Below are 25,508 nucleotides of genomic sequence, written 5' to 3'. Positions count from 1 at the left end.
AACGACCTCTCTGCACTTTGACAGTGAGACAATGGCGCTAGAAAAACAAGATAAATGCTTTTTCCATGGACATGGACATGTGACTTCAGCAACCAATCACTAAAGACTTTGTGTCATGACGTTGTGGATGGTTTCTATGCCTTGATTGACTACCATAATTAACACATAAAGATAAGGGAAAAAAGAAGAGCGCACTGCTCCTCTAACCTCTCCACATCCTTTCACTTCAGCCAACACGTAACCCCGTTCCCCCGCTCTTCATACAGCAGCACGATCCTAGCCAAAGTAATAACAAAAGCAATAGCGGAAATGCAGTGATTTACTGAACTGTGACTGAATTTGGCCTACATTGAGTGAAAATGCTCATGAAAGTAAATACGAATCTGAATGTGCTACGTTCGTGCCGAATTTGAGATCGTGAATGTTTTCCGAACAAGTTCGCTCATCTCTAATCATCAACACGATTCCGGTATTCTTAGGGTTAGAAATAGTGCTGACTACTGGGTTGCCAGTCTGTTAGATTCATGGAACAAGAGTACATTTTGTCAGTTGTTTCCCCCCTGTAAAAGGAAGCGCGCATGCTGGGTATCAAAACACGTTTGCAGACAATCTTGAGAGTGGTTTTCACCAAGGCAGCAGTGAGGCACACAGTGTGCGTCAAATACAGACAAACGAATGGCACTCATCAGGCTAATTTTCAGACTTTATTGCAGCATCTTCTGTGGGAAACTGGGAACACACACACAGTGTGCATCACAGTCATGATCTTCAAAACCCGGGAACGTCTATGCTTAATCGCAGAAACATTAGATGCAACAGCAGCAGTGTACGTAGCATTAGCGATTTCTTTTAGTCATTTCACACATTTTTAGATCAGTCCATGCACCAGTAGAACAGAGTACAAGTCTGACACATTCTGAACAACTGGAGAGGATAGTGCAGGAGTATCTCAAGCTCAAAATCAATGCCATCAGTGGGAATTTAGACCCTTTTGCATTTTAGTCTTCAAAAATTGAAGAGTTGCCTGAGCATGCCTGTCACAACTTGGAGGTTTTGTCATGCCTGGCAGCCAGCGTTCTCTCAGAGCACGTCTTCGGCACTGCTGGAGGTGTCCGGCGGATAAGTGTATCTGACTGTCCCCTGAAAGTGTAGACCACCTAACTTTCATCAAAATGAACAGGTTATGGATTGCCAATGACTTTTGCACCCCAGTCACAGACTGGCCAGAGAAAGCGATGGTGTACTTTTTAGTGTCATGCATCGATCTCACATTATTGCACCTTTGTCGTGGCTTCTGTGCCTGCTGATGTTACAAACAATTTTTTTAAATGTGGAGACTTGAAGTTGGGTCTCCATCTGGTGGGTTGCCTGTAGAGGAAGGTGTGTCAGAGGCCTATTGTTTCTACTCTGTGGAAATTGATGCCACTTTAGTAGTGTGTGACGATATGTTGGGTCTCCTTCATGAGTGTTGCCTGTAGAAGTAGGGCTCCCAGAAAGGCAGGCCTGCACTGATGTTTGTTTCATTTGAGTGTGGTTGTGAAAAAAAAAAATTGGCGCTATTGCTTGAGGTATCAGGGCTCCCTGCAAAGAAGGCTTACACCCCTCCCTTAACCACCAGATCTTCATTGAAACTTCAATTCAAATCTGTAAATGATGGCCCAGACCCTGATATGACATGAGGAGGCATGGCCCATGGCTGACTGCTGCGGTGCCATTAGCAAATTTCTACTGTGGGTCAATTGATGCCACTTTTCATGGTGCCTGCTCCTAATTTTAGCTGTTTGGGAAGCTTTTTGTCACCTCTTAAGGTGTTATGTATACGTTTGGTTTGGCCTCCCATTGTATTTAATGTTGGTGAACATGCTAGGCGAAGGTCGGGACATTCGGTGATTCAAACCAATCCTTGAAAGGTTCGCTTATTTATCGTCATGATCATGGACCACTATGACATGGACAAGATATAAGAATTTACTTTATTCTACTAATAAAGTGAAGAATGATATGTACATCTCTCTATTAGCACCATTACTAAATTTTATTACTACATTCTTCTTGCACCATTTTTAACATATATATGTCATTAGCATTTTAACTTCATTCCCAATAACCTTCTCTGGAGGATGAACATCATTTGTATCAAATGCATTGGTCATATCCCAACCATTAACAAAGCCAACATTGAGGTCCTTAAGGAGAATTTCCATGATAGAATAATGTATAAAAGCATGAAAATCACTAACGCATTCAAAATCCTTCTTCATGTCACTGGTATTTTCAGTCTTAATTATGACTTTCGTTTCTGGGCTTCGGCGGAACAGACGCTCTATAGCGCGGCGTATATTATACAGTCTCTTAATGAAGTAATAAATGGGATAGGATCTGAAATGCACTCCAATATTCAGTATGATGACAGTTTGCCTATCACCTCTTATTAAATCAATTTCACGAGCAATGGTACGTTCCTCTTTCCATGATCCATATGAGGTGGAAATAAAAGGGAAGGTGTGCCTCTTCCAAGAAATTTTCATATTACGCTGAAGGTCCAGGTTTAAGAGTTGACGTGACCAATTATCTTCGTAAAGATTGAAATGTTGGAGGGCTGTAAATAAATAGATACATGTTTATCTACTTTTAAACTAAACATATTCAAATATAATATATACAGTTATAGTGATCTCTTACTAACTTATTGTACTTACATTGTATTTCTGAAGTAAAGTTTTATACACTCATCACTGAAATTACAACATCAAGGAAAAGTCATGGAGTTATGAAAATGACAGGATCGATAGGTATGATTAGGATTTGCACCATCTCGATTTTTTTCATTGTGGAGTCTGAGTGTCAAAAATAATTTAATCCAATAGCCTGATGGCCAATAAATCCCACTTTAACCAAATTCCCAAAAAATTGTAAATCATAGCTTTTAATTAACTGATAAAAAGAGAAACTGTATTGATCTACCATGCATTTCATTTGTTTGAGCAGAATTAAAAACAAATTGAACCCCTAATAGGTAATATATAGTCATTGTTGGACATAAATAGTTAATTTCATAGTAAAAATTACTGCATAGTACACTGGTGTTCCTTATATCTAAATGCAGTGATTCCTACTATAGTTAGATGCTGCTGATAGCAAATAAACTTAATTTTAGCAGCTAGACAATAGCATCAGTCCCTTTAAATCCCATACTTCTTCACATTCTGTTTCCACCTCCCAACGTGTCATATAAGAAAAAGAACCTGTTTTAGGGCAGCTTCCCTCAATAAAGATCTTGGTTTGGAGGTGGAGAGAGCTCAGTTTTGTAGCAGAAGTCTGTGTGCGAGGACAGACAGGAGTGGAGCACAGAGGAGAGTGAAAGCTCCAAGAGGCCACAAGCAGGCCTCTGAAGAGTATCAGCGCAAGAATTCAGGTACCGGGAGCCTGAGGCTTTTGTAGATTATAAAACACAGAGCAGAACCGGAGGGTATTGTTCTGCAAGGACTTTGCCCATAATTACCTGTGGCACCTAGGAGCCTGGAGTCACAGAGAACTGACCCCAGTTCACAAGGCCTGAGCTGCCTGCCATACAGGTACCTGTCCTAGGACAGCAGAACGATTAAAGACCTTGTTGAGACACTTAGTGGCAGCAGGGACTTGGAGACAGAAGCGCAGAGCAGTAGGCTCCCACCTGACTTACCCAGGGGAACTTGCTTGTCTCTGGACTGCCTGGACTTCTCTGCCTGCCCTGTGGTCGGGTGCCCTGGACTGTGGATGCTGGAGTATTCAGTAAAAGGTAAAGAGACTGCAACCTTGTGTCCTCGTTCTTCTCTGCACCTCTCACCATATCACTATCTACACACCGGGAGCCCTGGGGATATACTTCACCTGTGGGAAGGTCTAGCCATCTAGCTGCCATAACATCACCCCAGCGGACCCCCTAAAGCAGCGTCGGTCATCCTGACTGAATACCACAGGTGGCGTCACGAACATAAATTCTATCACTTTAAAGACCTTTCCCTTTTACATGGGCACCCTGGGCCACGGACCGGGTCGCAGCCACCATGACATCCCCCTGTGAAGTACCGGACCCGATACCGAGTAACCCCTGGCTCGTGGGGCGATTCACAGTCACTCACTGATACAGGTCACGTACACACTAAAAACATCTATAATACCTGACTTTTTCTCACCTTTGAAACTAGAGAAACTTTCCCATCTCCAATCTATCCTGAATGCAGCAGATAATTCAGTCCAGCAACTATATAAATGTCTCTACACTGTGCCACACATTGCCGATCTAGTACATAATACAATAAAAAGTTACTGGATTCACTCAAAAAGCTCTAAAATAGTTCTGCACAACCCAAGATCTCCTCCCTCATCTGTGCACTACCTTACCCATGCTCTCTGTTTCTGATTGGAGGGAGAGTGTGTGTGTGTGTGTGTGTGTGTGTGTGTGTGTGTGTGCACAGTTTAACCAATTAGAGTCGTCTAGTGTTGATACTTGTGCTGATGCAGAACCATGCTACTAACAGTCTTTCTAAGGGCTAATCCTGTGTGTGGTGACATGGGTCAGCAGATGCCTTGATCCACTAGCCAAAACCGCATGGTCCAGTGATCACTGGGATAATAGCAGCTGTGACTTCAGAGCTTCCAGGGCCACTACCCCACCTGTGGCACGCACAGAGAGGAGGTAATGACAATCTTAGGAAGATGATAGTCCATTGAGGTACAAGGCCAGTAGACTGGAGGGTCACAACCTGGCTTCCCCTAAAATCTCCATGAAGCCAGGTGACCTGAAGGTCCCATTCCTGGCTTTCACAAATGTATACATGGGGTTCAGGTGACCGGTGGGTCCAAATACTGACTAACCCAAACATATCCATAGTTCAGTGATGGTCAATGGAGCAGATCTGCATTCTTTCAGCTGGGTCTGTGGTCTCCTAAACTGGCATCCAGTAGAATGTCAAATCTGTGTCCCTCATGATGGAGCCATAATGTCTCGGCTGCTGTCTTGTAAAGAGTCTCTGTTTTTTTTTAATTTCTATATCTCTTGGCTTTCTAGATGTCTCTATATACGAAGGTATCTGTTACAGAGGCATATATCCTCTTTTTATAGTTAACAGCTAGGGGAAGAATGATGACGAGAATAACTTTAATTATTTGATTATTCATTCTATATGCATAGTTTTTCCTCCTCTGTTTTGCAAGTCAATAAGCTAGCTGGCCCGAACAACGTGAAACCAAGATATCAGCAAAGATCACTGTTCAATGATCCTGCATCACTAGTCATCCAGGATAACAGCTCAATATGTGATAACAAATTGTCAACTTGCAGGTTAATATTACAGACGTAAGCAAACAAAAGTCTGTTTTTTATTGACCAACCAGAAAGAAACACATAAATTAAAAAGTCAACATGTAGATAACAGTCTATTTCTCCTGGCTTGCTGAAAATAGATGCCTGAAATGCTGTGTCGTCAAACTGTGCTTTGCTATTTATATCAGATACATTCTGCATTTAACCTAGGGACAGTTGAAGGAGCAAGGAGAGTGGCAGAATCCAGCCTCAAAGCAGGGCTTAGTGCTTTTCAGTCCATTGCTAAATATATAGCTGCTCCACATGACCACTTTCTTTTTTTGGGGGGTAAAACATTTACAATATAAAAATCCATAGAGTTTACTGCGGTTAGCGTTACATTACGGTGGTATATAAAACGTCCACAAAAAATGTTTTTTCATGTTTAGTACTGCCTTACAGTGGTATATAAAACTCTAAAAAAAAGTTCAAAAATTTTTCTGCAATGAATTAGACATCCATAGAGTTTACTGTGATTAGCGTCACATTACGGTGGTTAGTCATCCATTGCATTTAATGTCGAGAGTAGGGTTGAGCGAAACGGATCGGTCATTTTCATAAGTCGCCGACTTTTGGCAAAGTCGGCATCTCATGAAACCCGACCCGATCCCTGTGTGGGGTCGGCCATGCGGTACGCGACTTTCGCGCCAAAGTCGTGTTTCAATGACGCTAAAAGCGCCATTTCTCAGCCAATGAAGGTGGACGCAGAGTGTGGGCAGCGTGATGACATAGATCTCAGTCCCCACCATCTTAGAGAAGGGCATTGCAGTGATTGGCTTGCTTTCTGCGGCATCACAGGGGCTATAAAGGGGCGTTCCCGCCGACCGCCATCTTACTGCTGCTGATCTGAGCGTAGGGAGAGGTTGCTGCCACTTCGTCAGAAGCAGGGATAGTGTTAGGCAGGGTACATTCACCCCCAAACCGCTTGTGCTGTAGCGATTTCCACTGTCCAACACCACCTTTTGTTTGCAGGGACAGTGGAAGCTACATTTTTTTTTCCTCAGCACTGTAGCTCATTGGGCTGCCCTAGAAGGCTCCCTGATAGCTGCGTTGCTGTGTGTGTACGCCGCTGTGCAAACCAACTGCTTTTTTCAAAGCACAAATCCTGTTGCTCCTTCCTTTCTGCACAGCTATCTTGTTTGTTTGTCCACACTTTTGTGTGCAGCAGTCCTTTTTAAAGCTGCCTGCCATACTTTTCTGAGATTACTGCAGGGAGATAAAGATTGGCAAGTCTGCCTCTGTGCCAGTGCTGTGTGTGGCATCTGTCTCTCATTGTGTGCCACAGAAAACCTAGTGTGTAATACTGGGCCTTTTTTTTTTTTTTAATTCTCCCTGAAAAAAATAAATAAATAGTGGGAGATAAAGATTGGCAAGTCTGCCTCTGTGCCAGTGCTGTGTGTGGCATCTGTCTCTCATTGTGTGCCACAGAAAACCTAGTGTGTAATACTGGGCCATTTTTTTTTTTTTTATTCTCCCTGAAAAAAATAAATAAATAGTTGGAGATAAAGATTGGCAAGTCTGCCTCTGTGCCAGTGCTGTGTGTGGCATCTGTCTCTCATTGTGTGCCACAGAAAACCTAGTGTGTAATACTGGGCCATTTTTTTTTTTAATTCTCCCTGAAAAAAATAAATAAATAGTGGGAGATAAAGATTGGCAAGTCTGCCTCTGTGCCAGTGCTGTGTGTGGCATCTGTCTCTCATTGTGTGCCACAGAAAACCTAGTGTGTAATACTGGGCCATTTTTTTTTTAATTCTCCCTGAAAAAAATAAATAAATAGTGGGAGATAAAGATTGGCAAGTCTGCCTCTGTGCCAGTGCTGTGTGTGGCATCTGTCTCTCATTGTGTGCCACAGAAAACCTAGTGTGTAATACTGGGCCATTTTTTTTTTTATTCTCCCTGAAAAAAAATAAATAGTGCCAGTGCTGTGTGTGGCATCAGGTGGTCGTAGTAAAAGCAGTACAGCACCTAAGTATCGAGTTGTTGAGCCAGGTTTGTCATCTGGCTACACAAGGCCTCAAACGCTCCCTTTTCTGGGAGTAGGAAAACCGCTTTTAAAGCCGGAGCAGCAAGAACAAGTCTTGGCTTTCCTTGCTGACTCAGCCTCTAGCTGTTTTGCCTCCTCTTCTGAAAGTGCTAAATGTAAAAGCAGCGCGTCGTTAGTGGATGTTCACGGTCAGGGACAAGTCGCTTCCTTGTCTTCTTCACCCAGAACAAGAGAGAAGGAAGCGTCAGGAGACACAACGGGTTACTCCATGGAGCTCTTTACACATACCGTTCCTGGGTTAGACAGTGAAACAGTTAACAGGCCATGCCCACTAGAAGTTGAATCGGACATGGAGTGCACTGATGCACAGCCACAGCCAGATTACTATGCTGTTCCTTTGACTTAGACCAGAACATTGCCCTCGCAGTGTACTGAGCCAGAATCAAACCCAGCTGAGACTATGGTGCCCCGTCACGAACGCTATACCACCGGCTTACACGGTGACACAGACAAAGTTGCACACGAGATAGAAGAGGAGGTCATAGATGACCCAGTTGTTGACCCCGATTGGCAGCCATTGGGGGAACAGGGTGCAGGCGGCAGTAGTTCTGAAGTGGAGGAGGAGGAGGAGCCGCAGCAGGCATCAACATCACAACAGATTCCATCTGCCGGGCCCATATCTGGCCAAAAGCGCGTGGCAAAACCAAAACCAGTTGGAGGACAGCGTGGCCATCCGGTTAAAGAAGCTCAGTCTGCAATGCCTGAAAAGGTATCCGATAGTAGAAAGAGTGCAGTCTGGCATTTTTTTAAACAACATCCAAATGATCAGCGCAAAGTCATCTGTCAAAAATGTTCAACTACCTTAAGCAGAGGTCAGAATCTTAAAAGTCTAAATACAAGTTGCATGCATAGACATTTAACCACCATGCATTTGCAAGCCTGGACTAACTACCAAACGTGCCTAAAGGTTGCAGCACCCTCGGCCAATGAAGCTAGTCAGCAACGCTACATCCCTTCCCTCACTGTAAGCCCACCATTTCCCAAAACACCTGCAGTATCTGTGCAGCTTTTGTCTCCAGGCCAAAGCAGTCAGGGAATCACCAGGTTCGTAGTAGGAAACACTGCATGTAGGGCACCGGCAAGAATACCATCTCCAACCCTCTCTCAGTCTGCCATGTCCACCTGGCACCACCGCTAGTTCCACGATCTCCAGCTCTCCAGTCCAGCTCACCCTACATGAGTCTCTTGTTAGGAAAACGAAGTACTCATCCTCGCATCCGCGTACACAGGGTTTGAACGCCCACATTGCTAGACTAATCTCATTAGAGATGATGCCCTACCGGTTAGTTGAAAGCGAAGCTTTCAAAGCGCTGATGGACTACGCTGTACCACGCTACGAGCTACCCAGTCGACACTTCTTTTCTAGAAAAGCCATCCCAGCCCTCCAACACCATGTTAAAGACCGCATCGTCCATGCACTCAGGCAGTCTGTGACTACAAAGGTGCACCTGACGACAGATGCATGGACCAGTAGGCATGGCCAGGGACGTTACGTGTCCATCACGGCACACTGGGTGAATGTGGTGGATGCAGGGTCCACAGGGGACAGCAATATTGGGACAGTTCTGCCTTGCCCACGGTCAAGGAAACAGTTGGCTGTAGGCGTTCGCCCCCCCTCCTCCTCTTCCTCATCCTCCTGCAGAAGCGAGAGCTCATCCACAGACCGCAGTCGCACATCCACTCCATCCACAGCTGCCACTGTTGCACACCAGGTGTGCCATTATGGGACAGCTAGTGGCAAGCTTCAGCAGGCTGTATTGGCAATGAAGTGTTTGGGTGACAACAGACACACCGCGGAAGTTCTGTCCGAGTTCTTGCAGAAAGAAACTCAGTCATGGCTGGGCACTGTACATCTTGAGGCAGGCAAGGTAGTGAGTGATAACGGAAGGAATTTCATGGCTGCCATAGCCCTTTCCCAACTGAAACACATTCCTTGCCTGGCTCACACCTTAAACCTGGTGGTGCAGTGCTTCCTGAAAAGTTATCCGGGGTTACCCGACCTGCTCCTCAAAGTGCGCAGACTTTGCTCGCATATCCGCCGTTCGCCCGTACACTCCAGCCGTATGCAGAACTATCAGCGGTCTTTGAACCTTCCCCAGCATCGCCTAATCATCGACGTTGCAACAAGATGGAACTCCACACTGCACATGCTTCAGAGACTGTGCGAACAGAGGCATGCTGTTATGTATTTGTGGGAGGATACACGGGCAGGTAGTTGGATGGCAGACATGGAGTTGTCAGGTGTGCAGTGGTCGAAGCTACAAGACCTGTGTCAAGTCCTTCAGTGTTTTGAGGAATGCACACGGCTGGTTAGTGCAGACAACGCCATAATAAGCATGAGCATCCCCCTAATGCGTCTGCTGATGCAAAGTTTGACGCACATAAAGGAGCAGGCGTCTGCAGCCGAGGAAGAGAAAAGCCTTGATGACAGTCAGCCATTGTCTGGTCAGGGCCATGTAGAGGACGCGGTAGCGGGCAAAGAGGAAGAGGAGGACGAGGAGGATGATGGGGATGAGTACTTTTTTAATGAGGAAGCTTCTCCTGGGCCAACAGAAATTAGTGGCGTTGCAAGGCCGGGTTCTGTTTTTTTAAGGGAGACAAGTGACGTAGATTTGCCTGTAACTGCCCCTCAAACCAGCACAACCGCAGATTTGACAACTGGAACTTTGGCCCACATGGCGGATTATGCCTTACGTATCCTCAAAAGGGACCCACGCATTATTAAAATGATGACCGATGACGATTACTGGTTGGCCTGCATCCTTGACCCTCGCTATAAAGGCAAATTGCAAAATATTATGCCACATGAGAACCTCGAACAAATATTAGCAACCAAACAAGCTACTCTTGTAGACCGTTTGATTCAGGCATTCCCAGCACACAGCGCCGGTGATGGTTCTCACACGAGCTGCAGTTGGCTACAGGGCAGAGGTGTTAGAGGTGCACAAATCAGAAGTGGCGTTGGACAGAGGGGTTTTCTGACCAGGTTGTGGAGTGATTTTGCAATGACCGCAGACAGGACAGGTACTGCAGCATCTATTCAAAGTGACAGGAGACAACATTTGTCCAGTATGGTTACTAACTATTTTTCATCCCTTATCGATGTTCTCCCTCAACCGTCATTCCCATTTGATTACTGGGCATCCAAATTAGACACCTGGCCTGAATTGGCAGAATATGCATTGCAGGAGCTTGCTTGCCCAGCAGCTAGTGTGCTATCAGAAAGAGTATTCAGTACTGCTGGTTCAATATTAACCAAAAACAGGACTCGTCTGGCTACCCAAAATGTGGATGATCTAACCTTCATTAAAATGAACCACTCCTGGATTTCAAATTATTTTGCCCCACCTTTCCCGGCTGACACCTAGCTTTCCTATAAAAAGGTCTTGCTTGTGGACTGGTCTTACTGAGTGTTCCAATCTCTTAATTTGCAGCAGCTGTTTGTCCAGCATACGACATGTTTACACCTCCCTCAATGGGAAAACTCCCCCTACGGGGCCGTGGTCTCGCCACTTGGTGCAAGCACCCGTTAGAGTGCCGTTTGTCTGAAGAGGTGGGTGTGCCCGCTTTTGGTCAACGGCACTGCCACTGGGTCCCTCATAGTACAATAAAGTGTCTCTGGCGGTGGTGGCGCGCACCCAACGTCAGACACACCGTTGTAACATGAGGGGCCCTGGGACGGCACCGCCGGCCACAAGAGAGTTCACCCCCCCCCCAGCTCAAACTGTGCTCTACCACGTGCAAAATTATCTCTCACAGCTCCTCCAATGTTTAGTCTATGCGCTGACATCATTCAATGCCTGGCACTGACAATACCAATTTGTTGACATCTATGATGCTAGTTAAAATAGTCTGGGTCAGTGTCCTATATTGACACCAGTAAATACTTACTGCCAAATTACTATGTCAGAAACTCAGCAGATGAGCCCACCCCTGTACCTAAGTATGCCACACTTTTGTTTTTTTGTTTTGTTTTGTGAGACATTAACATCTATTTATTTTTTGGGAGTACTAACTGTGTCAGACACTCCTTGCAATCGTCCTCCGCTGACCACAACAATGCTGCCTGTGTACCCCTGCGAGACTCTAAGTGCCTTGAGCCTATTTTTATTTATTTTAGGCCTAGTAAGCCTGTCTGCGGTCCCTCCTTGCAATCCTCCTTCACTGACCACACCAATGCTGCCTGTGTACCCATGTAACCTATTTAAAACTGCATAGAGCCTATTTTTATTTATTTTAGGCCCAGTAAGCCTGTCTGCGGTCCCTCCTTGCAATCCTCCTCCACTGACCACAACAATGCTGCCTGTGTACCCCTGCGAGATAACTCTAAGTGCCTTGAGCCTATTTTTATTTATTTTAGGCCTAGTAAGCCTGTCTGCGGTCCCTCCTTGCAATCCTCCTCCACTGACCACAACAATGCTGCCTGTGTACCCATGTAACCTATTTAAAACTGCATAGAGACTATTTTTATTTATTTTAGGCCCAAAAATACTGTCTGCGGTCCCTCCTTGCAATTGTCCTCCGCTGACCACACCAATGCTGCCTGTGTACCCCTGCGAGATAACTCTAAGTGCCTTGAGCCTATTTTTATTTATTTTAGGCCTAGTAAGCCTGTCTGCGGTCCCTCCTTGCAATCCTCCTCCACTGACCACAACAATGCTGCCTGTGTACCCATGTAACCTATTTAAAACTGCATAGAGCCTATTTTTATTTATTTTAGGCCCAGTAAGCCTGTCTGCGGTCCCTCCTTGCAATCGTCCTCCGCTGACCACACCAATGCTGCCTGTGTACCCCTGCGAGATAACTCTAAGTGCCTTGAGCCTATTTTTATTTATTTTAGGCCTAGTAAGCCTGTCTGCGGTCCCTCCTTGCAATCCTCCTCCACTGACCACAACAATGCTGCCTGTGTACCCATGTAACCTATTTAAAACTGCATAGAGCCTATTTTTATTTATTTTAGGCCTAGTAAGCCTGTCTGCGGTCCCTCCTTGCAATCCTCCTCCACTGACCACACCAATGCTGCTGCCTGTGTACTCATGTAACCTATCTAAAACTGCATAGAGCCTATTTTTATTTATTTTAGGCCCAGTAAGCCTGTCTGCGGTCCCTCCTTGCAATCGTCCTCCGCTGACCACACCAATGCTGCCCGTGTACCCCTGTAACCTATTTAAAAGTTCATAGAGCCTATTTATATATTTTATTTAATATTAATAAAGCCATGATGGACTACGCTGTACCACGCTACAAGCTAACCAGTCGACACTTCTTTTGCGAGAAAAGCCATCCCAACCCTCCACCAGCATGTAAAAGACCGCATTGTCCATGCACTCTGGCAATCTGTGAGTACAAAGGTGCACCTGACAACAGACGCATGGACCTGTAGGCATGGCCACAGAAGGTTACGTGTCCATTACGGCGCAATGGGTTAATGTGGTGGATGCATGGTCCACAGGGGACAGCCTACTAAGTCTGTCTGCAGTCCCTAATTAAAATTGTCCTCAATTCTGGTTTTCGGGCTTTTTTAAAAAATAGGAAACTGCATTTGGGCTACTAGTTTGGTTGGGGCCTACTAATGATGTCTGCCGCTCCTGGGTGTTCTCCTCCTCCTTGGTGTTCTCCTCCTCCTTGGTGTTCTCCTTCAGGTTTCCTTGTCTGAGCTTCAACCTTCTGGCTCTCATTAAGTATCTGTTGGTAAAAATTGGTGGTTGGGGCCTACTAACGGTGTCTGCCGCTCCCTGGTGTTGTCCTCCACTGTCTAAATCTGAGCTTCAACCTTCTGGCTCTCATTAAGTATCTGTTGGTAAAAATTGGTGGTTGGGGCCTACTAACTGTGTCTGCCGCTCCCTGGTGTTGTCCTCCACTGTATAAATCTGAGCTTCAACTTTCTGGCTCTCATTAAGTATTTTTAATTGTAACACTACAGCTGCCATACTACTTGGGTTGGGGCCTAGTAACGGTGTTCTCCTCCTCCTTGGTGTTCTCCTACTCCTTGGTGTTCTCCTCCAGGTTTCCTTGTCTGAGCTTCAACCTTCTGGCTCTCATTAAGTATCTGTTGGTAAAAATTGGTGGTTGGGGCCTACTAACTGTGTCTGCCACTCCCTGGTGTTGTCCTCCACTGTATAAATCTGAGCTTCAACCTTCTGGCTCTCATTAAGTATTTTTAAATGTAACACTACAGTTGCCACACTACTTGGGTTGGGGCCTAGTAACGTTGTCCTCCTCCTCCTTGGTGTTCTCCTCCTCCTTGGTGTTCTCCTCCAGGTTTCCTTGTCTGAGCTTCAACCTTCTGGCTCTCATTAAGTATCTGTTGGTAAAAATTGGTGGTTGGGGCCTACTAACGGTGTCTCCCGCTCCATGGTGTTGTCCTCCACTGTCTAAATCTGAGCTTCAACCTTCTGGCTCTCATTAAGTATTTGTTGGTAAAAATTGGTGGTTGGGGCCTACTAACGGTGTCTGCTGCTCCCTGGTGTTGTCCTCCACTGTCTAAATCTGAGCTTCAACCTTCCGGCTCTCATTAAGTATTTTTAAATGTAACACTACAGTTGCCATACTACTTGGGTTGGGGCCTAGTAACGGTGTTCTCCTCCTCCTTGGTGTTCTCCTCCAGGTTTCCTTGTCTGAGCTTCAACCTTCTGGCTCTCATTAAGTATCTGTTGGTAAAAATTGGTGGTTGGTGCCTACTAACGGTGTGTGCCGCTCCATGGTGTTGTCCTCCACTGTATAAAGCTGAGCTTCAATCTTAAAGCTCTCGTTAAGTAGTTGTTTTTAAAATGTGTGGTTGGGCCCTTAAAACGGTGTCTGACGCTACTGGGTTTTCTCCTGTTTTGTTGTCCCGACCTTCAATGTTCAGGCTTTCGGCTTACATTTTAAATAATTAAACTGCAGTTGGCCTACTACTTTGGTTGGGCCTAGTAACGGTGTGTGCCGCACCTTGGTGTTGTCCTGTGTTATTTTCCTGACCTTTAATCTTCAGGCTTTCGGCCTTCATTTGTAATATTAAACTGCATAGGGCCTAGTAGTGTGGTTCGGCCCTACTAATGGTGTCTGTCTGCCGTTCCTGGGTTTTCTACTCCACTGAACTAAGCAATGCCACCTGGTTAGACCTGTTACCAATTTTGACCTGCATTTTACCGACTTTATTATTTGGGCCTATATCAGTGTTTCCGCCTCATCCTGCCCATTGCCCAGCCGGTGCTAGATGAGTCTTGTGGTACTTTGACCCAGACCACTACATTCCCCTTGCATGCTACACAGCCACAATCTGACCCTGCTGAAAGTCAGGTTCCCCTTCCCGCATACTATACCACCTTACACAGGGACAAAGAGGAAGGTGCAGATGAAAGTGCAGGTTTCTTCAACAGGTAGGGGGGCATACTCGTTGGCGACGTCACAAGCACAGGGCCCCTCAGAGTATGCAAAAGTGTCACTGCCGGTGGGAGGCGCCCCCACCGTGCAAACACACCACCGTACTTTGAGGGGCCCTGTGCCAGTGCCAATGCGAACGAGTGGGCCTCCCTGCTTGCTCGGGATCACAGCACTTGCAAAGTTGAAATACCTCTCACTGCTCCACCGCCGTGACGTAGTCCACGTTTCCTGGGCCCACTAAAACCTTGAAGCAGCCCTACCCCCCACAACTTTTGCCAAATGACCCCCAATTTCCAATGCCCAACTATTATTATAAAGTTAATTAAGACTGACAAGCTTCAGAAACAAGAATGGATGTTTTTGGCATTAAAATGGGCACTGTAGGTGTTTTCCTGGCCTCCACTCACTGCCGACTATGCTTCCCCATTGATTTGCATTGGGTTTCATGTTTCGGTCGATCCCCGACTTTTCGCGATAATCGGCCGACTTCACTCGACTCGACTTTGGACAAAGTCAGGTTTCGCAAAACCCGACTAGATCTTAAAAAAATTAAAGTCGCTCAACCCTAGTCGTGAGTGTTACATTAATGTGGTATATAAATCTCCCCAAAAAAGTTATCATTTTGTTTCTGATTGAGTTATTTATCCATAGAGTTTAACATGATTAGTGTTACATTACAGTGGTATATAAAACTAAAAAAAAGTTCATCTTTTTTTCTGGATTCAATTAGTCATCTATTGAGTGTAACGTGCTTTGTTCCCAAGATTGACTATTCTCAGGCATACTGTATAACCTGCTTTTTGAGACATTTTGTGTAGTTTAAAAGAAAAAAGAAAAAATGACCTGCTACAGGTGTACATATTTGGTTGTGAAAAAATAGACTATTGCCATATCGTCTGTAGAACTTGGTTTGTGTGAAATTTCATTGGAGTGAAATAAAAGCAAAAAATAGTCTGCTACAGGTGTACAAATCTGAATGCAAAAATTGCTGCAATCAAGAGCAGATACCATGTTACGATTGGAGAGCCCATTATGTGCTTCAACAGTGGAAATTCCCCACAAATGAACCCATTTTGGTAACTAGATTCTTCATGGAATGTATCTGGATGTGTGGTGTGCACTGTGAACCCCCAGGTGCTTCACAGAAGTTTATAACATTAAGTTGTGAAAAATGTACATTTAGCCCCAAATTTCTTATTTTTACAGGGGTATCAGGAGAAAATGGATGCAAAAATGTGTTGTGCAATTTCTCCTAAGTATGCCGATGTCCCACACATGGAGGAAAACTGCTGTTTGGGAGCACAGGATGGCTTGGAAAGGAAGGAGTAACATTTTGGAACACAGACTTTGATGCAATGGTCTGCAGGTGTCATGTCACATTTGAAGAGCCCCTGATGTACCTAAACAGTGAAAACCCCTACAAGTTACCCCATTTTGTAAACTACACAACTGAAGGATTATATCCAGGGGTATAGTGAGCATGTTGAACCCACAGATACTACATTGAATTTAATAACATTAGGTTGTCATATTGAAAATGTTCGTTTTTTTCCCGAAAATGTTGTTTTGGCCCCAAATTTTTAATTTTCACATTCCCCATTTCACATTTCCCATTTCGGAAACTAAACCCCTAAAGGAATTCAACTAGGGATGTAGTGAGCATTTTGAACCCATGAATTTTATAACATTGAGATGTGGAAGTATGACATTTTAGTGGTAAAATATAGTTTTTGGATTTGCTGCAAATTTGTCAGGTACACAAGGGTTAATTGGTGAAACAATTTATTGCCCATTTTCTCCTGAATGTGATACTTTTCTTGAGACTTTCTTACGATGTTACACAAAGAAGCTGTGTGTTTCAGGTGTGAATTAAAATTCATCCACAGGTAAGTCTCGAATTAACTCAGATGTTGCCAGAAAAAACTATCATAAGCTTCCAAACACATGACATCAATCATGTGGGCAGTCCAGATTTAAAGGCATAGTTGTTATGACCCCAATGGTGAGGGTCTCAGAGATATCAGCAAGTCTGCGAAGTACAAAAATCCAGCTCATAGGGCAGTGGTAACTGGGTTGACCATATATCTACTCCTAACGCCAACACTAGAAGTAGCCGGGGAACATGCCTACGTTGGTCGCTAGATGTCTCGCACCAGCCGGAGGACTAACTACCCCTAGAAGAGGAAAACAAAGACCTCTCTTGCCTCCAGAGAATAGACCCCAAAAGTTGGATACAAGCCCCCCACAAATAATAACGGTGAGGTAAGAGGAAATGACAAACACAGAGATGAACTAGGTTTAGCAAAGAGAGGCCCACTCACTAATAGCAGAATGTAGTAAGATAACTTATATGGTCAACAAAAACCCTACAAAAATCCACACTGGAGATTCAAGAACCCCCGAACCGTCTAACGGCCCGGGGGGAGAACTCCAGCCTCCCTAGAGCTTCCAGCAAGGATAGGATACAGATAATGTACAAGCTGGACAAAAATGCAAACAAAAACACTAGCAAAAAGCAAGAAAGCAGACTTAGCTTAATCAAGCAGGAACCAGGATCAGTAGACAAGAGCACTACAGATTAGCTCTGATATCAACGTTGCCAGGCATAGAACTGAAGGTCCAGGGAGCTAATATAGCAACACCCCTGACCTAACGACCCAGGTGAGCATACAAGGGATGAAAGACATACCCAGAGTAAAAACACTAGTAGCCACTAGAGGGAGCCAAAAGGTAAATTCACAACACATAGTAATGTTAGTGTATGTAAACTTTTGATTTTGCAGTAACAAATAAAAGTGCCTTAAAACATTCTCTCTCATTCTAGAATTTGGCAAATATTAATAATTAGGGTAATCCTAATTGACCTAATACGGGAAAAGTTTATTCTGATCTCATGTCAGATATTGAGAAAAACATGCATATGTGTCTTTTTATGTAGTGTATGTAAACTTCTGGTTTCAACTGTACAATTTCTGCCTGTGTGGCATCCCCGTCTTGAACCAACACGTGTCCAGGAACATTACCCATGCGATTACCAATGCAGTCACTGGAATTGTCCACTTAACGACTGACACATGGTCAAGAACTTGCAGCCAGGGATGTGACATTTCCCTGATGGCACACTGGGTGAACATTGTGGAGGCCGGGATGGAGTCTCACCATGGCACAGCTCATGTGCTACTGATGTAGAGGATTGCTGGCTTTACTTCTATCAGGGTGTCCTCCACCTCCTACATCAGCAGTTTCAAATCCTCCTCAAACTCCATCTCCGATGGACAATCTCTGAGCACGTCGTCCATATCAGCTGGAAGCTCTACAGCACTGTGTTAGTGATGTGGCAACAGACTCTGCTGAAGCTAATTTGTCTAGGAGAAAAACCACACACCGCCACAGAGTTATTGAAAGGAATAACAGAACAGACAGATATGTGGCTCTTTTTGCTGAACCTACAACTAGGCATGGTCGTGTGTGATAATGGCCGATGTGAACACATGCCCAACTTGGTAGTTCAGTGATTTCTGAAGACTTGCCAGAGCTTCTGGTCAAGTTACACCACATCAGTGCCCATGTACACAAGTCAGCTACAGCTGGCACCACTCTGGCACAGCTGCAGCAGTGCATGCAAGTGCCAGCTCACCAATCGATGTGTGACGTGACCACGTGCTGGAACTCCACACTGCATATGCTGGCAAGGCTTTGCAAGCAACAGAGGCCAATTGTAAAATAACAGCTCCAACACACCCGTCAGTGTTCTGGTCAGCCTCCGCACATAACAACTGAAGAGTGGGTATGGTTGTCTGACATTTGTGCGGTTCCCATAGACTTTGAGGACTCCTCAAAGATGGTGAGCGGTGATGAGTCCATCATCAGCACAACGATCCCACTTCTGTGCCTATTTAAACAGTCACTACTGAAAATTAAACATAATGCTTTGCGTACAAACCAGGTGAAGATGGAGGAAGACATGAGAAAGGGAGATTTTACCCAGCCCCAGCCTCATCTCATCTGCTCATCATGGATTGAGTAACAATGAGGAGGTCGAGGTTGAGGAAAAGGAGGAGGAACAGGAGCTGGCTTATAGCGCAACAGAGACGAGTACCCACACAAGCTTCGTCAGGCTCTGTTACGTAGATGGGCTGAGAAGGGTGCATAGGAAGAGATGGAGGAGGAGGAAGAAATGGAGTGTAGTCATCGTCGTGGAGACAGGGTAATGTGGGCTATAGAGAGCTTGACACATATGACAGATTTTATGTATTGCTGCCTTTTCCGTGACCCTTGTGTTACATTCATCTTGGCCAAAAATGAGTACTGGTTGTCCGCCCTGCTAGACCCATGCTAGAAGGAGAAGTTTGCATCGCTCCTTCCTGAGGTGAATAGATCTTCTAAATTGATACAATACTAGAATGCCATTGTTGAAATTATTCCCATCAGACAAAGCTTGCAGCAGGGGACAATCTTCCTTGCTCAATTAAGAAGAAGAGGCTAGGGAGACACACACCAGGTAAAGCAGAGGCAAGGGTACACTGTGAAAGGCCTGGGCCATATTCCCGATGTCCTACCAGCATCCAGGCCCGGATGACTTGGAATTTTTGACAAGAAGGGAAAAGTTCTTAAAGATGGTCAAGCAATAATTGGCCGACAAAACCAGCATACTTCCTAATTCCTCTGCAGCCTTCAGCTATTGGGTCTCAAAGGTTGACACCTGGCATGAACTGTCCCTCTATGCTTTGGAAATGTGCTGCCCTGCCACTAGTGCCTTGTCTGAGCGGCTTTTTAGTGCCACTGGGGTCGGTCATAACAGACAGGCGATTTCACCTGTTAACAGAGAGTGCTGACAGGAACACTCTAGTAAAAATTAACAAATGGGGTGTGAGCCGCCTCAAAACCTTCCTTTGCTCAGGTAACATATATATCTCTCTTCATTGTGCTGCTGTGCCCCTGGCTGTATTATTGCCTGTTGCCACATTGGCTTTGCTTTATTTTCCTACCTGATGGTGGGTATCATTATCGTTTTCTGCCTTATTCACACTCAATAAGTCTTACTGACTGCACTAAGTCTTCTCACTCCTTATCCCAAGCTTCATCTGCTGGACCTCTCCATATACAGTGGGGAAAATAAGTATTTAGTCAGCCACCAATTGTGCAAGTTCTCCCACTTAAAAAGATAAGAGAGGCCTGTAATTTACATCATAGGTAGACCACAACTATGAGAGTCAAAATTGAAAAAACAAATCCGGCAAATCACCTTGTCTGAAAAATAAATCTTGCCAAATCAAATTATGGTGGGAAATAAGTATTTGATCATTAACAAAAGTTCATCTCAATATTTTGTTATACAGGGTGGGCCATTTATATGGATGCTCCTAAATAAAATGGAAATGGTTGGGGATATCGACTTCCTGTTTGTGGCACATTAGTATATGGGAAGGGGAAAACTTTTCTAGATGGGTGGTGACCATGGCGGCCATTTTGAAGTCAGCCATTTTGGATACAACTTTATTTTTTTCATTGGGAAGAGGGTCATGTGACACATCACACTTATTGAGAATTTCACAAGAAAAACAAAGGTGTGCTTGGTTTCAATGTAACTTTATTCTTTCATGAGTTATTTACAAGTTTATGACCACTTATATATCCTTTGTTGGCATTAATGGAGGTCAAATATTTTCTGTAAGTCTTCACAAGGTTGGCACACACTGTTGATGGTATGTTGGCCCATTCCTCTATGCAGATCTCCTCTAGAGAAGTGATGTTTTGTGCCTGTCACTGGGCAACTTGGGCTTTCAACTTGAGATCTGGAGACTGGCTAGGCCACTCCAGGACCTTCATATGCTTCATACGAAGCCACTCTTTCATTGACCTGGCAGTGTGCTTGGGATTATTATCATGCTGAAAGACCCATCCACGTTTAATCTTCAATGCCCTTGCTGGTAGAAGGAGGTGTGCACTTAAAATCTCACGATACATTCTTTCATGTACACGAATCAGTCGTCCTGGTCCCTTTGCAGAGAAACAGCCCCAAAGCATGATGTTGCCACCCCCAAGCTTCACAGTAGGTATGGTGCTCTTTGGATGCAACTCAGCTTTCTTTATCCTTCAAACAGGACGAGTTTTGCTTCTACCAAACAGTTCTACTTTGGTTTCATCAGACCATAGGACATTCTCTCATACTCTTCTGGGTAATCCAAATGCTCTCAAGCAAACTACAGAAGGGCCCAGACATGTACTGACTTAAGCAGGGAAATTTGTCTGGCACTGCAGTATCTGAGTCCCTGGCATCATAGTGTGTTACTGATGGTAGCCTTTGTTACAGTGGTCCCAGCTCTATACAGGTCATTCACTAGGTCCCCCCCCCCATTTTGCGTGGAGCACCAGATCGAGGGAGATTATCAGTGGTCTTGTATGTCTTTCATTTTCTTATTATTGATCCCACAGTTGATTTCATCATACCAAGCTGCTTGCCTATTGCACATTCAGCCTTCCCAGCCTGGTGCAGGGCTACAGTTTTGTTTCTGGTGTCCTTCGACAGATCTTTGGTCTTCATCATTGTGGAGTTTGGAGTGTGACTGTTTGAGGTTGTGGACAGCTGTCTTATACTGATAACAAGTTCAAACAGGTACTATTACTACAGGTAACGAGTGGAGGACAGAAGAGTCTCTTAAAGAAGAAGTTACAGGTCTGTGAGAGCCAGAAATCTTGCATCTTTTTAGGTGACCAAATAAATATTTTCCACCATAGTATGGAAAATAAATCTTGCCAAATCAGACAAGGTGCTTTTCTGGATTTGTTTTCTCAATTTTGACTCTCATAGTTGTGGTCTACCTATGATGTCAATTACTGGCCTCTCTCCTCTTTTTAAGTGGAAGAACTTGCACAATTGGTGGCTGACTAAATACTTTTTTCCCCACTGTAAACAAGTGCCTTTGCACCATAGGAACACTTACAACTGTTTCTCTTTTTTTCTCTAAACATCCTTTTACCTGAGTTCTTACATTACTTATTGGGCATAATACTCTATGTGTATATACAGGTGCAATTAGAAATTAGAATATCATCAAAAAGTCAATTTATTTCAGCTCTTCAATACAAAAAATTAAACTCATATATTAGATAGAGTCATTACAAATAGAGTGATGTATTTCAAGTGCTTATTTCTGTTAATGTTGATGATTATGGCTTACAGGCAATGAAGACCCAAAAGTCATTATCTCAGTAAATTAGAATACTTTATAACACCAGCTTGAAAAAATGATTTTAACATCCAAAATGTTGGCCTACTGAACTGTATGTTCAGTAAATGCACTCCATTCTTGGTTGGGGCTCCTTTTGCATCAATTACTGCATCAATGCCAAGTGGCATGGAGGCAGTCTATGGCACTGCTGAGGTGTTATGGAAGCCCAGGTTGCTTTGATAGCAGCCTTCAGCTCGTTTGCATTGTTGGGTCTGGTGTATCATCTTCCTCTTGACAAAACCTCATAGATTCTCGATGGGGTTAAGGTCAGACGAGTTTGTTGGCCAATTAAGCACATTGATACTGTTGTCTTTAAACCAGGTATTGGTACTTTTGGCAGTGTGGACAGGTGCCAAGTCCTGCTGGAGAACTAAATTTCCATCTGCAAAAAGCTTGTCTGCAGAAGGAATCGTGAAATGCTCTAAAATGTCCTGGTAGACGTCTGTGCTGACTTTGGTCTTGATAAAACACAGTGGACTTACACCAACAGATGACATGGCTCCCCAAACCATCACTGATTGTGGATATACAATCTCTGGGCCGAATAAAATATGAAGTCATTTATATTTTAGTATAGGATATTCCTCAATAGATATATATCTTACATTATTTTATTATTATTTCTGTACACACTAAAAATGACTTAAAGATTATATATATATATATATATATATATATATATATATATATATATATATATATATATGTATATATATATATATATACAGTTTTTTGCACATAGTATAATACAGTGGGGAAAAAAAGTATGCAGTCAGCCACCAATTGTGCCAGTTCTTCCACTTAAAAAGATGAGAGAGGCCTAAAATTGACATCATAGGTAGACCACTAGTGATGAGTGAGCATTTCCGGGTTTGCTTGGCGGGAGCTTGTATCTCCGCCTTGCATGATTGGCGCTCTTTACAGAGCCAATCAGCATGCAGGTATTGTCTGCCATGCACTGCAGTACCGGAGCAATCTTTGTTGTGGTTTTACAGTGATTGGCTGGTCACACAGCGTCATCAGGTCTGTAAGAGACCAGGTGCTGCCTGGTTAGGCGCATTCAGCTCCAGAATCAGACAGTGTAGGGAGAGCTGCTGCTGAGGTATGGTCAGATTTGGGGATTTATTAGTTAGTGTGGGTATAACATCATTGAATCCACATATCCAGCTAAACCAACAGTCCTTCTAAGGATTAATTACGGGGTCTATAGATTGCAGTGTTAGGTAGGCAGGGGAGTGCAAGTGTGTATATACACATCAGTGCAAGGCATGCAGGCACTGTATGTGGCTACATAGATATTGCATAGATCAAGAGGGTCCATTACTGTCTGCTGCTGCCTAATACATATACAGTTATATGAAAAAGTTTGGGCACACCTATTAATCTTAAGCTTAATGTTTTATAAAAATTGTTTTTTTTTGCAACAGCTATTTCAATTTCATATATCTAATAACTGTTGGACACAGTAATGTTTCTGCCTTGAAATGAGGTTTATTGTACTAACAGAAAATGTGCAATCTGCATTCAAACAAAATTTGACAGGTGCATAAGTATAGGCACCCTTATCATTTTCTTGTTTTAAATACTCCTACCTACTTTTTACTGACTTACTAAAGCACTTTTTTTGGTTTTGAAACCTCATTGAGCTTTGAGCTTCATAGCCAGGTGTATACAATCATGAGAAAAGCTACTTAAAGTGGCCACTTGCAAGTTGTTCTTCTGTTTGAATCTCCTCTGAAGAGTGGCATCATGGGCTCCTCAAAACAACTGTCAAATGATCTGAAAACAAAGATTATTCAACATAGTTGTTCAAGGGAAGGATACAAAAAGCTGTCTAAGATTTAACCTGTCAATTTCCACTGTGAGGAACATAGTAAGGAAATGGAAGAACACAGGTACAGATCTTGTTAAGGCCAGAAGTGGCAGGCCAAGAAAAACATCAGAAAGGCAGAGAAGAATGGTGAGATCAGTCAAGGACAATCCTCAGACCACCTCCAGAGAGCTGCAGCATCAACTTGCTGCAGATGGTGTCACTGTGCATCGGTCAACTATACAATGCACTTTGCACAAGGAGAAGCAGTATGGGAGAGTGATGCGAAAGAAGCAGTTTCTGCAAGCACGCCACAGAGTCGGCTGAGGTATGCAAAAGCACATTTGGAGAAGCCAATTTCTTTTTGGAAGAAGGTCCTGTGGACTGATGAAACCAAGATTGAGTTGTTTGGTCATACAAAAAGGCGTTATGCATGGCGGCAAAAAAACACATCATTCCAATAAAAACACTTGCTACCCACAGTAAAACTTGGTGGTGGATCCATCATGCTTTGGGGCTGTGTGGCCAATGCCGGCACCAGGAATCTTGTTAATGTTGAGGGACGCATGGATTCCTCTCAGTATCAGCAGATTCTTGACAATAATGTTCATGAATCAGTGACAAAGTTGAAGTTACGCAGGGGATGGTTCTTTCAGCAAGACAATGATCCAAAACACCACTCCAAATCTACTCAGGCATTTATGCAGAGGAACAATTACACTGTTCTGGAATGGCCATCCCAGTCCCCAGACCTGAATATCATTGAACATCTGTGGGATCATTTGAAGAGGGCTGACCATGCTCAGCGACCATCAAACTTAACTGAACTGGAATTGTTTTGTAAAGAGGAATGGTCAAAAATACCTTCATCCAGGAACTCATTAAATGCTACAGGAAGCGACTAGAGGCTGTTATTTTTGCAAAAGGAGGATCTACTAACTATTAATGTCACTTTTCTGGTGAGGTGCCCATACTTATGCACCTGTCAAATTTTGTTTGAATGCAGATTGCACATTTTCTGTTAGTACAATAAACCTCATTTCAAGGCAGAAACATTACTGTAAAGACATGAAAAAAGAAAGAAAAATGCAGCACTCACCCACAATCTATTACACTCCTGCCGATGCCGCGTTAAGTCCATTATGGCTTGTGATGCTAAATAAAGGACATACAGTTTGATGAAGATTGTGGGTGAGTGCTGCATTTTTTTCTTTCTTTTTTCATGTCTTTGGATTACGCACTCCATATGCAGAGCACCATCCTTGGCTCATTTGGAAACTGAGTTCGTCCAGCCTAAGTGGATCACACTTGCAGTGTTTCTATTATTGTACAGCTTGTTCAGTGCCGGTCACACTTTTTTCTTGTCTGGGATGAGAAACATTACTGTGTCCAACAGTTATTAGATATATGAAACTGAAATAGCTGTTGCAAAAAACAAACAATTTTTATAAAACATTAAGCTTAAGATTAATAAGGGTGCCCATACTTTTTCATATAACTGTATATCTAGCTCCAGGTATCTGTGGCTAGCAATAATTTTTGTTGCACCTTAATCGTGATTTTTTTTATATCAAAGCAATCCAGACCCCCTTTTTTTTCTCCATTCGCTTGTTGACAATGCAGACTACAGCCAAATCATTTTAATACTACAGTGTGAAAATCCAGCAAATTTAAACGGCTTTGCCCGTCCCAGGCATCACATCTGAGTGTGCA

General features: G+C 43.8%; 1 protein-coding gene across 2 annotated transcripts in view; it reads right to left on the bottom strand.

Moving 5' to 3' along the window:
• Positions 1 to 1,750: 1,750 nt before the first annotated feature.
• The window catches only part of LOC143764710 (NXPE family member 1-like), a 245,818-nt gene continuing 222,060 nt past the window's right edge, over positions 1,751 to 25,508 (bottom strand). Inside the window, exon 6 of one of the 2 annotated variants that reach the window (XM_077250565.1) lies at positions 1,751 to 2,599. In XM_077250565.1, the coding sequence (XP_077106680.1) occupies positions 2,064 to 2,599 (536 nt within the window). In that variant the 3' untranslated portion in view covers positions 1,751 to 2,063. The remainder of the gene's footprint in view (positions 2,600 to 25,508) is intronic. The other variant, XM_077250566.1, reaches the window with a different exon arrangement.

The sequence above is a fragment of the Ranitomeya variabilis genome, chromosome 4 (genome assembly GCF_051348905.1).
Source record: "Ranitomeya variabilis isolate aRanVar5 chromosome 4, aRanVar5.hap1, whole genome shotgun sequence".
Taxonomy (NCBI): Eukaryota; Metazoa; Chordata; class Amphibia; order Anura; family Dendrobatidae; genus Ranitomeya; species Ranitomeya variabilis.
Note: the sequence above shows the minus strand (reverse complement) of the source record. Positions and strands in the feature narration are given on the sequence as shown.